Source organism: Argiope bruennichi, chromosome 8, assembly GCF_947563725.1.
Source record: "Argiope bruennichi chromosome 8, qqArgBrue1.1, whole genome shotgun sequence".
Classification (NCBI taxonomy): Eukaryota; Metazoa; Arthropoda; class Arachnida; order Araneae; family Araneidae; genus Argiope; species Argiope bruennichi.
Window position 1 is genome coordinate 58,700,275 of NC_079158.1, and position 18,251 is coordinate 58,718,525.

Here is an 18,251-nt window from a genome sequence, read left to right on the forward strand (position 1 = left end):
TTCAAATTGATAGCGAATCGCTATTGCTAACAGATTCGTAACCGTAATTGCTTCGACTTTCGGAAAAACTGATGGAATATGTTTACAAATTAAAATATTGACATTGATTGTGGATATATTATAAAAGATTCATTCGTATCTTTGAGAAAGGCTTAGGAATTAAATTACTTACAATACCAATATGCCAAATTATCGTGCTATGAAAGCGGAATTTTTTGTAAGGCATTGCAAATTTATTACAAACCATTTTTCAGTATATTTTATAAACATTCCTAATTTTCTGATTCACTCCTTTTTCTTTTGCAGACAAAATTCAAGGATTCCGTTAAAAAAGATAATCTCTATGAGTTTCTTAAGGCTTCGAAAGCAATTTTATCAACATGGAAGTATGTAATAATTATATCACTTTATGTTTTCAGTTACAAACATATCATGATGTGTTAAACTTCATGATTTTGTATATATTTGGTCTTATAATGATTAATGATATATATATTTTTTCATTTATAGAGAAAGTGATTTCAAAAATCTGATTGAGCTGACGATTCGAGAAGTTCTGTTAGATTTCATTGTGAGTTATTTGAATAAAGATCACTGTTTAAAATTATTAATATTGTTTAAACTTATTAGTTAAATATAACTGCTGTTTCAATCTCTATTCTAAAATTGTTTATGCTCTCTTTTCTTAAATATGGCATGTACATATTCATATTAAAATTTAATATCATTTTTAAAAGTTATCAATTGTTATTGTTTAAAAATGGCTTATTCATGTTTATTTGAATGTCAAGGTTTGATTTTAATAATGCATTTAAAACTATTTTTTGATTTCATCAAATTTTGGAGAAAATTTATATGGAGGTTTAATGTACTAAGATGTTAGTTTGATAGTATAAAAAATGCATTGTACAGTTTTTCTATTTAAAATGAATTATTTTTCTTTTAAAATAACATAATGCAAAATGTGTGAAAAATTTATTTGTTGCCAATAGTTCTGATTTTATATTATCTAGGCCAAATTCATTTTGTTGTTCTCAGTTTTGTATATTGCCTTCTGTTTTTGAATATGTGCTGTCGTTATTGCTCAGAGAGGCTAATTTAATGAATTAACATGTTACTTTTGTCATGTTCTGTCTTCTTCTTAATTTCTTATTTAAAGTGATACCTTTAATATCCATATCAATATTTCACCTAAAAAGACTACTTCCTGTTTAAAAATTTTTAGTTGAAATAATTATTGCAATTCTTAACAAAATATTAGGCCTACTCACTTTAAAAACTCAGAAAGCTAATGATGCACATGCATAATCATGCATTGTAGATTTTTGGAAAAATTTTGATATTTAATTCTACTGCTTTATTTTAATTTTATTTTTAAATATATAATCAATACTTTGTGAAACAAATACAAAATATCAATTTTTTAGAGAAGAATTGGTGAATAGTAAATCTTTTATTTTAAAATCTGTCTTATTAGTGCGATTTTTTAAAAATTTAGCTCCCCCCCCCTAGATTATCTGATATTTATGTAATCTAATATTCACAGTTGGTAATTTTACTGATATCATTATGACTTCATTAAAATACATTAATTATAACTAGCAAATCTTTTTAGCTTAAGGGAAATGCTTTTATTTAAAATTGTTTGTTCCTTGATGATGTTATAAATTTGTTTACAAGCTCTTTATCCAATCTGGTGCATTTTATTCGATTCATCTTCAATGTACATTATTATAAACGATCTGGGTGTAATATTTGAATAATGCATGCACCAATCCATGATTGGCCAGATTTGGTTTCATTGTTTAGCCTATTTTCTGGGAAAAAGAAGTTCCATTATTATATCAACATTGCAGCAATAGTATACAATTATTTTCTGAACATGTTTTGCTATTGCATTCTTTCAGAGTTTTTAAAATTAATTTTTAAATTAGAGATATTTTTTTCATATCATTTATTTAATTGTAGAAGTGTTATTTTCATTTTATATCTTCTCTCTGTACTTCAATTTCTTTTAATTCTTTTCCAGAAAAGTGGAGCTGATATTGTACTTTTGGAAAGAGTTTTCCAATTTTCAATTGATGCAGCTTTACAAGGTAAATAATATAATATTATATCATATTTAATATTATTACATTTATTTATGTGATTTACATTAAAAATATCTTATGTAACTATGTGATATATAATCATTACAAAATAATTAAACCTTATCATTCTTTCTTTTCTTTTCTTTTAATTGCCTTATTTGTAACATTGTTTTTTGTAAGATGATAACTTACAGAAAGTTTCTTGTTGAGACTAGAGAGATTCCTGTGTCTATCAAGATCAACTCTTTACTGACCCATCCCAACACTATCTATTAGTATTTTTATACATTTTAGCAACCCTTACTCTCTGGCCTATACATTCAATCAAATATGCTTGCATTGCATTGTGATAGTTGCTTGCTTGCTTTATGACAATGACAATCACTTGAATGCATTGCAGTCAATAGCTTTATATTTTGTTATGTTCTTGCAGATGCTGCTGCTGGTAATATACCAGTTCTTGTCATTGGAGATATGTTTGAATCCTCTACTATTATTGAATGTGAAACATATTTTTCTTTTGTTGAAAGCAGAGTAGATATATTCAAAAAGGTATATTTTTATTAATATTTTATGAAATTTTTATTAATGCTATTCTGATCAATAAATTAAATATCTTTTTTATTTTATCTGCCATAGGATATATTCTTTAAAGTATGTAAGAATCATCTATTGAGGTCTTGTAATGGTAAGTAAGTTCTTACTTCTCTAATGATTAAGTTTCATATAATATTTATTATATTAAATGTTTATTATTTTTGATTTCATTACTTTAAATTTAATTTTTTTTAGTTTATTCTTAATTAACTATTTAAAAAATTTCTTTATCAAGTTTATTGAATGGAATTTTAATTTCTCCTTCTTTTATCTTTCTTATTTAAGAAAGCATCTTTTGTTTCTGAGACTTTTTAAATGTTTTTCCCCCCTCATAAATCAAATCAAATTTATTTCATCAAATCTTGTGTTAAAAGGCATACATTTGCAAATGCATTGTGTGAATTATTCTCTGAATACACTTTAATTTTCTCTTTGCCTCTAATAAATAGAAATATTTCTAGTCAATTGTTGAAATTTGCTACATCTTATTATATAAGTTAAGCAGTTATGAAACAATTCTTTCTACATACTATTATGGATTTTTGTTTTATATTAGAGAAGTTTAAAGAAAAGCTTCAAACATTTAATACTTATTGTTAGCTAATAAAATTAATGTATCTTATTATTTCTGCATTTTATGAAACAGATTTCAATGTGAACAATGTTGCATTTTAATGTAAAAGTATATCAAAAGCTGAATTTGCTGAAATTTTTTAGGTATTTTTGATAAATGGTGATTTAGAAGAACTTTAATATTTTTTTGGTTTCTTTGGTAACTCAAGTTTAAGTTAAGGATGAAATTTTACATCTTGTGATCCTTTTTCAGTTCCAAATGGCTACTATCCCATCTATATGCAATTATTTTTTTCATAACTGCAAATGTTCATTTAAATAGGAGAAAAAAAATGGGAAAACTAATTATGAAATATATATATATATATAAATACAAAGTGAATGAGAATTGAGAATAAATTAAAATGGTTGTTGTCCAATAGAAGCCTTCATTGTCAATAATTACATGATGTCAAATTATAGATCTGATTTGAAAAGGAGAGCTACAGTTTCAAAAGCTTCATTTTTAAGCTTTTTGTGTTTATATTTTATTATTTTTGTAAGATTTGTCTGATTCTAATCCTCCCAAATACTTGATTCTGCTATCTAAAAAATGTAAAGTAAATTCTTTTTTTTTGTTACATTGAAAACAATATGAGAATTATTAATCAGTTGTGCTACTTATGTAAACAAAATATCAATCTTCTTTTGCAGATTTACTGAAAAGGTTGTCTAGATCACAAAATACTGTGTTTTGTGGCCGAATTCTTATGTTCTTAGCTCATATATTTCCTTTATCAGAACGATCTGGTGAGTAAACTTTAGCATATGGTATTTACTGAAATTTATAGGTTTAAATATCATCATTTATCTGGTAACAAGTACTTCTTGGTAATTAGTTTTGTATTTTTATTCATGATTTTTATTTGACTATGGAAAATTTTCATAATTATAGATATTATTTAAGCTATGAATAATTTATGCTTATTGCTTTTAATTCTAATTGATTTTTTTCTCAAATCTTTTTTTTTAAATATGACCAAATAGGTAATTTAATTTTTTATATATATTATGTCAGCTGTATGAAAAGGTTTTGTTTTTTAAATGCTAGAGATAAGAATAAAAGGAGAGTTAGTAAAATTAACAGAAAGACTTTTTTTTTAATAGATGAGGCATAAAATTTTAATCTACAGATAACTAGCAAACAACACCTTTTTAAGATATATGAACACTTATTCACTTTATTTCTGTATGAAATACTTTATTCCTATAACCAGCAAAACTTACTACGTGTTTCAAAATTTGATTGTAGTTACAGAAATAATGTTAAACTTTATTATAAAATATTAAGGCTAATTTCCTTATATGTTCCTTTGTAGGTTTGAACATTATAAGTGAATTTAACTTGGAAAATACCACTGCATACAACACTAATGATGATATGTTCAATGATATTGCTTCTGAAAAAGGTGATGCAGCAGAAGAAGGAGAAATTTCATCACAAAATCAGAGGTAAACTTTGGTTTTGTAAGTTGTTTTAGAATTAATGGATAATGTGAAGAATCACCTACTTGTTTGGCATGTTCTTTCTTAAATGAAATCATTTCTTGTGATGCTATGTACTAAAATTTAATTTAAAATTAAAAAAAAATTATGTTTAAAATATTTGTTTTGCAGCTCTTTTGTAGTTGATAAGAATTTGTACCAGAAGTTTTGGTCGCTGCAAGATTATTTCCGCAGTCCAAATACTTGCTATAATAAAATGCAGTGGAGACAATTCACTAATGTAAGTATTTTTGAAAAAAAAAATGTCTAGTTAATGATTTCTGTATTCATTTGTGAATAAACAGTTGTATTTTTCAGTGAAATAATTAATTAATAATTAACTCTTAATAGAGGAAATAATTACTTGAAAAACTGTTATTTTTTCCCTTTGTTTTACTTTTAATAGATGAAATGTTTGCAATTCATTTTTATTAAAGCATTGTTGATTTTATAAGTTTCTCTGCTAAAATGTAAGAATAATTATTTATAATCTGGTATTAGAAAATTAAAAATGTTAGGAAAGCTATTTTATTTACTACCAAAATTCATGAAACAAATTTTCAATTATATATATTAAATTAAATATACATATTTACATACATAATCTTCAAATTGAATATACATATTTACATACATAATCTTCAAATTGAATATAGATATTTACATACATAATCTCCAAAACAATTCATGATTTCAATTTTTTTTAATGTACCACAAAATTATAATAAAATTTATTTTGAGGACCACATTTTTTATGTATTTATTTGACAGCATAAATTTGTCTTTATTCTTTAGTTTAAATTCTGTTTCTCAACCTTGTTTAAAAAAATGAATCAAAAAAGGAATCTTTATGCAGTATTTTGATACTTATATGAAATTTCTTATATAATGAGTGCCATTAACATGAACGAGATAAAAATATTTTTTTTTTCATGCTTCATTTATGAGACAATAAAAATAAAAAAAATGAAGAAAAAAAGTGAGTAAAATAAAGAGAGAAAAAAAAAATCTATGGGGAGGTCATTAGTTACTTTGAAATATAAATGTTCTCTATATGATTATTTTTATGAATTTTACATGTTTTAAACTATATTCTATAACTATTTGTATTAAAAGCATATATTTAATTCATATAGTGTACATCTGATGTCTTAACTGTATTTGGGAGCTTCAAATCGGATGATGCAAATTCATCAAAATGGAAGCAGGCAAAATTGCCATCGCCAAATGGATCTTGTGTTTATTTTGCTAAATATTTGACAAGCCCTAAGGTATAAAATTTTTTAAAGGTCTTGTGTTATCAGTATTATTGTTACTATATTTGAAATGCTTAAAATTATGTTCTCTTTCTAGTTATTGGAACTGGAATTGAGTGATAGCCATTTTCGTCGCTATGTTTTAGTACAGTTCTTGATTCTTTTTCAGTACTTATCACTTCCAGTGAAATTTAAACTGTAAGTAAATATTTTAGGCATATTTTTTTAATTAAAAGCTAGCGTCATTTTTAGTGAAGTTTTAAGATAATTTAAAAATGACGGTTCTGAAATTCATATGCTTCAACTATTGTCATATTATTTCATTTTTTTAATTATCTGATTTTATTGTCTTAAAGTATTTAAAATACTTGGAAAAATTGATGACTGCATAGCTTAATATTTAGCATGTGAGTCATCACTGTTATTAAATAGATAATATCTTGTTGAAAGCTTTCACACTGAAAAATAGTACACATATGTATTTCCATTTTGGAGGATGTTTTGGTAGCCACTCATGTGTTGGATTAAATAAATGGAAAACTATATTGAATTAAAAATAGTTCATTTATTCCATTTGCAGATTTTCTAATTCTAATGATGAATATAAATTGATTTAAAAGCATAATTTTACTACCAAGATTGATTTCTCTGTTGTCTATTGTGAAAACTGAACTTCTGCAATTGAGAGAATTGTTTAAGAATCAATTTTACTAAAAATCACCATTATGTGAATCAGATTGATGCATTTGAAATTTGTGTAAGTCTGAGTTTGAAAAATAGATTTCACAGCTTTTGAGAATCAGTTGCATTGTTTTATTTCTCCCTTACTTTTTGTGACAAATTTTAATACACAATAGTAAAATTCATAACTTCTTGTGTATCTTCAAAATAGAGCTCTTAGGAAATAAATCAGTACTGCAATTTCATTATTATTCATTTTATAATTTGCTAAAGTTCAGAACCATTGTTCACCATTTGGATCATGGTGAATAAAAAATTAGTTCATATTTTATCTTGGAATAATTTATGTTAATAGTAGACATACAGATAATTTAATGATAATAAAGGCTGATACAAAAATGTATTCTTTATCTTGATATTTATTACTTCATGCAAAACTTTTAATTGTTTGTTTGATGATTGCAAAGAAATATTCATTTCAAAGAACATTAAAAGTATATTAAAATGTAAGCAGCTTATAAAATATATGTGAAATTTAATTATATATATATTTTTATTTTTTTAATAAAGTTATGTAGCAATCTATGAATTTCTTTATTTTATTGTACTTCATTTAAAATCATCTTTTTTTCTTTGTTAAAGAGAATCATATGTATTGACAGAAGAACAGCAAAACTGGGTTAAAGAAACTTCTAAGAAAATATATAAAGTAAGTCCTGTAATAACGTTTTTTTAATGACTAAAAGAAGCATTGCAACTTTTTTACTTTTGTGTAAATGCAAATTATGTTCCATTAAAATAGAATTTCCCCATGCTTTAAATGTTTTGCAATCATTTCTTATTAAATGGGTTACTCACTTAGTAACCCATTTAATATCTTTCTGTAATATATTTCATGCTTGTTTTCCACTTGTTTTATAAGTAATTAAAAGTGATATATTTTGATTTAATTTTTAAAGAATTATATATTTTGCTATATTTATATTATTCTTTTATGCTGAAATACTTGCTACAACTGTCTCTCCCCCCCCCCCCAAATAATGTGTGAATTTGGTTCTGAAAACAATAAAATATAATCATGTTTTTCAAGTGAATTAGCTTCCTGTATCATCAAGTTTTTATAGTTTATTAATTTTTAAAAACATGAATGAAAATCTTTTTTTTTTTTTTTCAAATGCTTGTTTTGGATTCTAAGATTAAATTATCATTTATAATTTTTATGCCACAGTTAAATTAATATAAGAAATTACATTGTCTTAGAAATTTTGATGGTATTAAAATTATTTCAAAAAAATTAATTTTGTGTATGATTGATAAAAAAATTTTAAATAAAAAAACATTTTATTGAATTTTTGTTAAATCTTAGTTTGTTTTATGTAAAACCCTCCTAACATGAGCTTCAAATTAAATATTTAAAGAGTCTTAAAATTTTCTGCATTCAGTGATTTGAATTTCAAATTATTTTGATCTTATAGCTTTCAACTTATTAAAGTTAGTTTTACAAATGAATGAAACATTTTTTTCTTATATCTCTTTAATAACGCCGTTAAATCCTAAGAATATACTTTATATTTAAAAAATATTCACATAAATTTAGATAGTCTGCTTTTGAGCTAATAGGGAAAAATGTAGAAAATTCTACTCAGAGTGTTAAAGAATTATGTTACATGAAAGTAAAATTATATTTCCATTTATACTGGTAGTTTTAATGTTAAAGTATTTCAAAATTATTTCTTTAGTAAAGAATATATGTTTTATTTCATAAATGTGTATTGCATATTAAAGTATATTTTTAAGATTTTTTTTTCTTTCTTTTTCTGAAATTCCTGTAATTTTTTTTTTTGAGATTTTTTGAAATTATCATTATTATTTTTTATTGTATATTAGAAAATTTTAATCTTATCATAGAAGAATTATCAGTTAATAGCAGCAAATTTCTAGTCTTACTCTTCCATTTTAATTTTTATTATTTTACAAGTTTAAACTTTCATTTCTTTTGCATAAATTTTCTCCATAGAAATTCAAGTGTTTGAGCTGGTTATTAAATAGATCATCTGTTAAATTGATTAAAAATAATTAAATTTGCAAAATCCTCAGCAAAAGATTCATTTTTTTTTGTTATACTTTTTAATTTTTAAAAAATTGTAATTGCATCATCATTATTATTATTTTTTTAGTTATTGGAAGAAACTCCTCCAAATGGAGAAGCATTTTCTCGTGATGTCCAAGTATGTACCTTTTTGTGTATTAAAGTATTTAAAAATGTATCTTTTTCATAATTTTATTAATATTTGTATTTCAAATGTTTGATTTATAAAGACAGCTAATCTTACATTCCCTATTACACATTTAATTTTTGTTAAAAATTCAGATTATTTATATCTATGGTTAGTTCACATATTCTATGGATAGTTTGATTTCTCTTGTTTTCTCTTTTACTAGCTGATATTTATACTGTATCAAAAAAATAATTCATTTTTATTTTCCTTGCAATTTTAATTTTAGATGAATTATAATCACTGTAGATAATATTAATCATTTATAATATATCATGGCATACATATTGAATTAAGGTATTTAATAAGGTAAGGTATTAAGGTAACTTGACAAACATTCTAAATGAAATGCCGAGCTTATATTCCAATCATTTATAAAAAAGAGGGAAATGTATGTAAATGTTTCCTAGCTAAAATTTCTGTTGTTCGACAATAAATTAGATTTCATTTAGTCCTTATTCAGACATTAAATACAGAGTGTGGTATTTACAGATAATTTCTTCATTTAATGTAGTATGTATGATTGAATTATAGTGATTTATTACTTGGAATGTTTGACAAAATTATTTATTGTTTATTTTAGCAAATTCTTCAAAGAGAAGAATACTGGAATGCATGGAAGAACGAAGGATGCCCTGATTTCAAACCCTTGTCTGATAGAGCTGAAGTTGAAAAAAAGTATAATTAACTTTCTAGCTGAAATATTATCCCTTTTCTTTATTTTTTGGTTACCTAAATTAATTGCACAATGAAATGTGCATGAATCTTTCCTATAGAATTTTTTAAGTATATATATATATATATAATATGTAATGCTGAATTCATGTGTGCTTTCAAATTTTGTTTGTTATGATGTGTTATTGATATGTTGTTTGCATTTCAGATTGACAAAACGACCCATTGAAGATATTCATACATATCCCAATAAAAAAGCAAGGTAAGTTTTCATTACTTTCACTGTTATAAGCACTTTCTTCTTTCTTTTTTTTTTTTGCTAATAATCCATATGAAATAATTCCCCTGGTTTTAGAAATACATTCCATATATATAATCCCATTGGTATATTATTTAAACAATTATATTTGGGAGATTTATTTTTTTCTTTATTATTTTAGTGCTGAAGTAACAAAAATTTGGAACACGAAACCAAATAACTGGGAAGCTTGCAGATCTGCTAAAAGGTGAGTTTTCTTTTTTTGCCACTAATCTACTGACATAAATTTTCCTAAAAAGCACATGATTCAATTTTACTGTTGAAAATAATGGTAATAAAAGGTTGTAAATAGCACAATAATACAAAAAAAAAAAAAAAAAAAAGAAAGAAAGAAAGAAAGAAAAATAATACAAAATTGTATATATTGTTAACTTGATAGCCATTTAAATATAATTAAAGAAAAACTATAGTAATTTGAAGGACTACATTTGCATTGAAATAAATTATAATAAACACTACTCTTCTAATGTACTACTGTTCGTCAATTAGCTAATTATGATATTTTTACTTTTTTTTATAATTATAACTAACAATAGAAAAATATTTGAAAATTTGAAAGTTATGCAAAAATTTTTGAGTTTTTAATATAAAAAATATTTAAAGTGAAATTATAAGTTAGTATTTTTATTAGAAATCTTTTAAGTTGATTTTGAAAAGCATCTCATTTACAAAAATTCTCATTTTATGAGATATTTATGGTCATGCCTTGTATTTATATCGCGATGCTGTTTAATGAACTGATCATAGTAAGATTTCTTAGTTGTTTTTTTAAATCTGACATGAGTGAATGAAATTGATATAATTAGATAAAAAATTATTTAAAATGGTTATATATTTTATATGGATAATTATTTATGTAATCTTCACTACTGATTACTGTAATAAAAGGAAAATGGTTGCTTGACACCATTTTTTTTATAGTGATTTGTATTTCCTCTGAGTATTGGGCATTCTGTGTATAAGAGAATCTAATGGCATAGCAATTGGAGGATGAGATGGGATATATATGGTTTGGCTATTAGTGGTTGTTTATGCATGCATGCTTTGAAGTCAAAACATTCATGCAATTATACCAGATTTTAAAGCTAACCATGATGCTGGAGCAAAAAACTAATACTATGCTCCAGGTGATGTTGTTAAGTCAATGGTGATGGCTGGGGGTAAAATATTCGTATGCCACTGAGAGGATAAGTCCATTTTGGGTCATTTTGAAAGTATTTCATTTTTAAGAAGCCTGATTTAAGTTCCCTAGAGACTTATAAAAAATAACAAATAATACAAAATAAAAGGACACTTATAAAAATGACTTATATTCATTGTCATATTTTCAAGCAGTACAAGTTTTCTCTATAATTCGCTAAAATTTTATAAATTTTAATCGCATATTTATTAATGTGATATGAATGCTTTGTATGACTGTAAAGCAGGTTTAATTATTTTTACAATGGGTATTTGTCTCTACTTCACTGTTGCAAGTAGAACAGATCTTTGTAGAAAATGATTTATCAATAAAATTTCTTAACTAATGTTAATCATTAACATGAAATACTTAAAATCATTTAATCATCTTTACTATTTTATAAGAAGTTTGAATTCATGTAGATGATATATTTCTATTTTCTGAGGATTTATAAATTAAAAATAGTGGTGTCTTATCTATAACTTGAAGTCTTTCAAAAATTTGACCAAATTTTTTTATTTTTTTATTATTATTAATGTAATATTATATTTTTGCAGGAATTTCGTTCCCTCTTTGGAAACTTATTTTGGAATAACTCCTAAAACTGAAGGTGGACAAGTAATTCAGAAAAGGTAATTATTTGTTTCTAAGGATGTATTTGAATTTTTCTATTAATTATCTGTATGTATGTGATAAAGTGTTCTTAGCTAATGCAAAAATAATTTTTTAATTTCTGGAATTTTTATTTCTGATGTTTTTATTCTTCTTTTGAACATAAATTTATTTAGAGTTGGGAATAATATTTTTCAATACAGAACTTTGTAACTTTGATCCAGTTGAATAAGTTAATGCTCTGATTTCCTTTGCCAACATGGATTTATCTTATTTTTAGAACCTGAGATTTAAATTATGTTTTTTGACTAATTTAAATCTCTGTCAATAGAGATTTGACTAATTCAAACCTCTGTCAAACTTGACTAATCATAGTCAAGTTTGAGTTTATGAATCAAATTAACATTTTGATTCTTTCTGTCATTGTAAATTCATCTGGTTCTTAAAATAATGATTATCTAGATTTTCTAGAAAAATTGTTAATTTGTCTAGGACACTTTCAATGAATATTATTAAATCTGTTAATTTTCTCACTTCTGAATCAGCTGCAGAAATCAGATATATTATTAACCAAATATGTCATAAAAATATAATAAATTGCCATCTTGCCATTATTTTATGCATGCACAATGTGCGCTTTAATTAATCTAAAACTCTGAACTAAAATAACTTGCAAGTTGTTGTAGACAATGTGCCACAAACTTTTATTTATTGAAAAACACATAGAAAAGAAATTGAACAGATAATATTTTCAAAATGAAAATTTTCAGTGGCATTACATTTACATTACCTAATATAAGAGAAAAAAGCCCTCATTAATTTACAATCATTTTACACATAGTACAATTTTGAAGCTTTCTATTCAGACGTCTTACCATAATTCTAGAAGCCTATTTTTTGAACAAATAACAAAAATTTGGTTAAGAAAAATATATTAAAAAAATATGGAAGTATTGTTAAACAGTTTCCTTTTATTTTATCTTTCATTGCATGCATTTATAATTACATTTAGTAGATTTATGAATTTATTATGGTTCAAAGCTGTAGTTTCTTCAATTCACAATTTATAAGAATTTTTTTACTTATTATATTTATTATTATATTTTGCTTATTTCTCAAGTTAATATGTTGTAAATTTCACATTGCAATGCATCTTTTTTAAATTTTTTTTCAAAATCAAAATGGTTACATAATTTTGTCATTAATCTTAAATATACAAGTAATATAAAATGGATATTTACCTATTAATTTGACAGCAGTCAAAATATAAGCATAATGTGTCATTTTTCCATTTACAAATATAACAAACTAGGGCTGATATAAGAACTTTCTGTTTTGAATATGTTTGACCACTTGGTGTAATTCCTATAATTGACATATTTATGTGTATTTTGATGTGCTGACATGAAAATGGTACTTTAAGCCAACATTTATGCTTCATGGTAATTGCTTTTGCTTATAAATTTTGTTGTAAATTATTAGAAAAATACCATTAACATTTGAAGTTAAATATATTCTCATGAGAAATATTTGTTGTATTTAACTTTTCAGAGATACAACTGATAGTAAATATACATGGAAAGCTTTACGACTGTTGTGTATGAAGTCACCATATATTTTTACTGCCAATTCAACTCCAGCTAAAAGTGTATCCGAATACTTGGACACTATTATACAAAAAGTAGCAAAAGAGAAACCTCAAATTGTAAGTGTTATATTCAAGTACATTCAGCTATATTTATATTAATAATTATTTTCAAACATAAAGAAATATGAAAAATCAAAAATATTCTTTTATTTAAGATTTTATTTCCAAAAAGTGTGAAATTGGATATATTTTATTACTCACCAAAACACATTTTTCATTTACAATATAGCAAGTTCAAAATTGAATCATACTATTTTATTTTAATGCAAACGTTTAATTTTGTTGTGGTTAAAATAATTGTAGTACCTGAGGGAATTTTTCACTTTTTCCAACTATTATTTTTTAACTTTATGTTTATTGGAAGGTAAATATTTGCTTAAATGCCCTTTCGTTATACAAAAATTTAAAATTTTTCTCTAATATTATGTAGGATCTTTTAAAGATTCATTGAATTTTTTTAATTATTCTGTATAAATTATATTTAATGTTTGATAAAATATGAATGTTCTATCTGCTGCTGTATTGTTTTGAATTAAATTGATTATTTTAATTTTGGAGCATTTCTTTTAATATTTAATTTCTATACTATGAAAATGTTTGTTTTTAAACTAATATATTTAATAGTTTACCAAAACATATTTATTAACTGAATAAATAAATTGTTTAGAATTATGCATCTTTTTTATATACATTTTTCACTGATTAGAATTTGAAAATTAATGCAATTTGTTTTAAAATATTACTTAGCATGGATTTAACTTTTACATTTCAATAACAAAATGAATAAACCTGACATCTTTTCCATAAAATTGTTTAAATTTGTAATGAACAAAGTTGAAATAGGTTCACAAAATTTTAAAGAGCATGACAGAAAGTATAACTTTTTTAAACATAAATTTTTTTTTTTCAATTTAAAGCAGTGCATCCAGTCAACTGGCCACACTTGAATCTTTGTTGTGTTGAAAGGAGATGACAGATATTAAATTTTCTTTCTTTCTTTTTTTTTTGTGTGTGTGTATAATATAATATACTAATTGTTTTTAACTGCCCAATAATTTTTTTTTTGTACTATTGCTTGTGAACTCAAATACTCTTTTATAGTAACACACTATTAGTTCAGATAAAGAAAAAAAATGCTCTAATTTGATTTCAAATTAGTATTTTCCGTAATATTTCTCACTAAATATAAAAGACACTTTGAACTTTATGAGTTTTCATGCAACTTATCAAAAGAAATGCATTTTTTTATCATTAAAATTTTTCTCATTCAATAATAACTGCAACTTTTCAGATTATTCATCTAAAGCCTTATTGTCTTCACTAAACTCATACTATTTTAATTTTTTTTTTTTTAAATCTGTATAACATATTTTTGTTTTTTTCTTTATTTTTATATTTAAAGTTTATTTATTGCATGCCAGTTTCTATTTTTTTAATTGTTGAGTCTCTTTATATATTAGAATGTATGGGCTTCTCTCTTGTTTTTTCTTTATATGAATGTGAAGAAATGTTTATAGTATTTAGGAACATTGTAGAAAAGTACAAGAATGCATATGTACAATGTTTTAAGCTCCAAATGTTACATCTTTGAATAATATATTTTGTCGATTTCATTATATTTAAAAGAAATTTTAATAGCTAAAAGTAACAACAAAATCATTGATTAAGATTATGAAATTTTGAAAAAGTTGCTGAAAATATATTTCGCGTGAATTAAGATTTGAAATTATTGAATACATATTTGTGAAATTAAGAATTTTTTTTAGATATTTGTAATTTAATTTAGATAATTACCTTCATTATAAATTCACAATTTACATATTTATTTATTGTACTTTTAATAATCATTACAATTATTCTGATATAAGCAATTTCTAAATCAGTTTTCTTTTCAATGTAATTATTTATATATCAGCAACAAGATAATATGACTGTGGAGACAGCTGTGGCTGAAGATGAAACAATGGAAGATACGAATGAAGATTTTTTTCCTAACTCAGAAGAAGATTCCAAAGATGAAGGTAAATATATTCATTTGGAAGAAAATCTAAAATATTCTGATAGCACTTTCTAGATCGGGGACTTTTACATATGTTCATTTATAAAACTAAATACTATGCTAAAATATCATTATTTCATAAATAATAAATTATTTTTTCTATCAACTTTCAGAATATGAAAGTAATAATTTTTTAAAAAATAAATAAAGCATTGAACAAATTGAATGATGTATTATACTAGATTATCCTATTTCTTTTAATGTTTGATTTATTATTTTGATATGATAACTTTCATTTCTGACTTTTAAAACTCATAAGTAAATAAATAATTTGAAATATGGTTTATTTACTTAAATGTTTTTTAAAAAATTTTGAAGAATTATTTAAAGACTTTTTAACTGCAAAACATTTAGCAATTTTATAGCTGATCATGAAAGATGGAGTGGGAGTGAACTCGAGTTTCCCCATTTGGAGAATTAAATAATATCTTTTTGCAAGATTTCTGTTCTTCAACAAATGCGAGGTTTAAAGTAATTTTTATTTTCATAATATAGAAATTTATAACAATTATTTCAATTTCCATAAAAAATATTATAAATAAAGTTTAGAAATGTTATATTTTGAAGATTCTTACACGTATAGTAATATTTATTTTTCTTTAATACTATCTGTGATTTTACAATAATCTTGACATTTAATCAGTAAATTTAATTATATAATGATGAGTTGAGAACTTAATACTAGTGCATGTATCATGATTTTAGGATGTACATTTTTTAAAATCCTTTTGATTATTCAGAAATTCTAAACTTTCTGAATGATTTTTTCTCCTTATAATTAAAATGTAAAGGCACTTATTATGAATACCCACTTCCTCCCCCAATTTTCAAAATAAAAACAATTGGATTTTGAATTATGTTGGTTCTTTTTATAATATTAAATTAATAAATGGGAAAAACGATTATAGCATACCTTTTCTATACACATTTCTGTTTACACAGTATTGACAGATATAGAACAATTAAACAATTTTCTTAATGCTAGCAAGGATTAAAATTGTGAACAATTCAAGATTCATGTAAGTATGCTTCATACTTTTTTTAAAAAAAATCTTTAAATGCATCCTAAAAATGTGTGAAAACTTCAACTTTTTATTGAAGTTTAAATAGTTTATGAATAATATAAATTTTGATTCACATTTCTTTATGCATGCATTTTTTTTAATACTCATGTTTATTTTTTTAAAATTTTTTTTTGCCTTTAAATTATTTCTTACTGCATGGCATCATTACATTTGAATAATTTTTCAGATTTTTAAGTTTTATTCAATGAATTTTTTAAAATTCAATTTCAATCTTGCATTCTTAAAATGGTTGAGATACACCAGTTTATATGAAGTTAAAAAAAAAAAATTCTGTACATTTTTTAATTTGAGAATTTATTACTTTTTAAATGAAGGATTCACTTTTCTTTCAGTAAAAAAAGAGAATGTTTTGACAAAAGCTTTGATCCAAACTATATCTAGTAAATTACAAGATAACTGGAAAACTCTTGCTGTAAAATTAGGATTCCAGGATGATGAAATCGAATATTATGAAACATTTCCTGATACAAAAGCACAGACTGAGCAAATGCTGACTGTTTGGATGGAAAGAGATGGAAATTTAGCCGCATTTACAAAAATCCTGCAAAGTGCAGGATTATTAAGTGGTGTATTGTCATTAATTACCTCATAATTTTGGTATTCTTCATTTTGTATAGATATCATTTTGTAAATAAAGTACTTTATCATGATTAGAAAAATTATTTACTTTTCAAGATCTTGCATTAAAAATATTTTAAAATTACCTTTATTATGAAAACTGTTATTATATTAACAAGGTGCTAATAGACTTGGGACACGAATGATTTATTGTATTGTTACTTGTGTATACTAAAGATATTTATGATAATTTTTGAAAGATATGTCACAATCCTGTCCAAAATTCATGCTAATATTCTTGTAAATGCCTTGGAGTTGCCCTGAGGATCATTCATAATATTCAAGTTTGGAAGCATTGTTTTGTGAAAACCTACTTCAGTTAAACCCTGAAGTCAAGGTATAAAGTGATTCAAATCCTCTGACTTAAAATTCTTGAATAGGCAAACTCTGAGATACAGAAAAAGAAGTTTTCCATTTTTTATCAACTTGCATGCAAAACTCACCAAAACAATCCGACTAATATTAACTCATTGGCTGTACCGTTTCTTCTAACATCAGCTCACATTAAAGGGGGAGAAGGGAGATTATTTGACATGAATTACTTTTTTGATTATTTTCTCCCTGTTTATTTGAGCAAATTGCATGCACTGTGTTTTCTCTGATCCTCCACCACTTCTCTCCAATATATGAATGTCTTTCACACTTCATTGAATGCTCCATATGTTACATAATATATAAAATGCATGGACATATAATTCCTGCTTATTAAAGTTTGTAATTTAATAGCAGTAACTGACTGAAGTCTTAGATACAATTCCAAAACTACAAGTAATTTAGTAATGGATGATTTCAGTTGTATATCAAAGTTTTATCTGAAATTAATTTTAATTTTCTAAAATTCCAACAAACATGGAATAAAAAAAAAACTGAACTACATGAATTATGCTAAGCATAAACACCCAGAAGTAGAATAAGTTTATACCAAAAATGCTTGAAATAGTAAAAAGATTATAGAATTATTACATAAAAGAACATTAATCAATTTAAAAAATGATAAAATTCTGAAAATATTGAAATGCACCATCTGTTCTAAGAAATACCAGTTTTTTTAAAGCAAA

The 18,251-nt window shown here is 24.1% G+C and overlaps 1 protein-coding gene across 2 annotated transcripts; it reads left to right on the forward strand.

Annotated features, from left to right (window-relative positions):
- The first annotated feature begins 56 nt into the window (after positions 1 to 56).
- On the forward strand, positions 57 to 17,226 carry LOC129981103 (THO complex subunit 1-like). Of its 2 annotated transcripts, none has more exons than XM_056091776.1 (20): positions 57 to 217; positions 307 to 386; positions 511 to 571; positions 2,030 to 2,096; positions 2,524 to 2,642; positions 2,730 to 2,778; positions 3,954 to 4,049; positions 4,619 to 4,751; positions 4,917 to 5,025; positions 5,921 to 6,055; positions 6,138 to 6,238; positions 7,364 to 7,430; positions 8,899 to 8,949; positions 9,581 to 9,675; positions 9,881 to 9,934; positions 10,113 to 10,178; positions 11,729 to 11,803; positions 13,335 to 13,488; positions 15,347 to 15,452; positions 16,908 to 17,226. In XM_056091776.1, the coding sequence occupies exons 1-20, from the start codon at positions 182 to 184 to the stop codon at positions 17,165 to 17,167; spliced, it is 1,914 nt and encodes a 637-aa protein (XP_055947751.1). In that variant the 5' UTR covers positions 57 to 181; the 3' UTR covers positions 17,168 to 17,226. The 2 variants fall into 2 exon arrangements, with proteins under 2 accessions (XP_055947751.1, XP_055947752.1); XM_056091777.1 differs by lacking the exon at positions 16,908 to 17,226 and adding an exon at positions 16,476 to 16,528.
- Positions 17,227 to 18,251: the final 1,025 nt, after the last annotated feature.

Excerpts from the sequence above, each read along its gene's own strand:
- LOC129981103 (XM_056091776.1), top strand. The coding sequence starts at position 182 with ATGCCAAATTATCGTGCTATGAAAGCGGAATTTTTT. Across the intron at positions 5,026-5,920 it reads AGTGGAGACAATTCACTAAT|TGTACATCTGATGTCTTAAC; the intron begins GTAAGTATTTTT and ends TAATTCATATAG. Across the intron at positions 11,804-13,334 it reads GGACAAGTAATTCAGAAAAG|AGATACAACTGATAGTAAAT; the intron begins GTAATTATTTGT and ends TTAACTTTTCAG.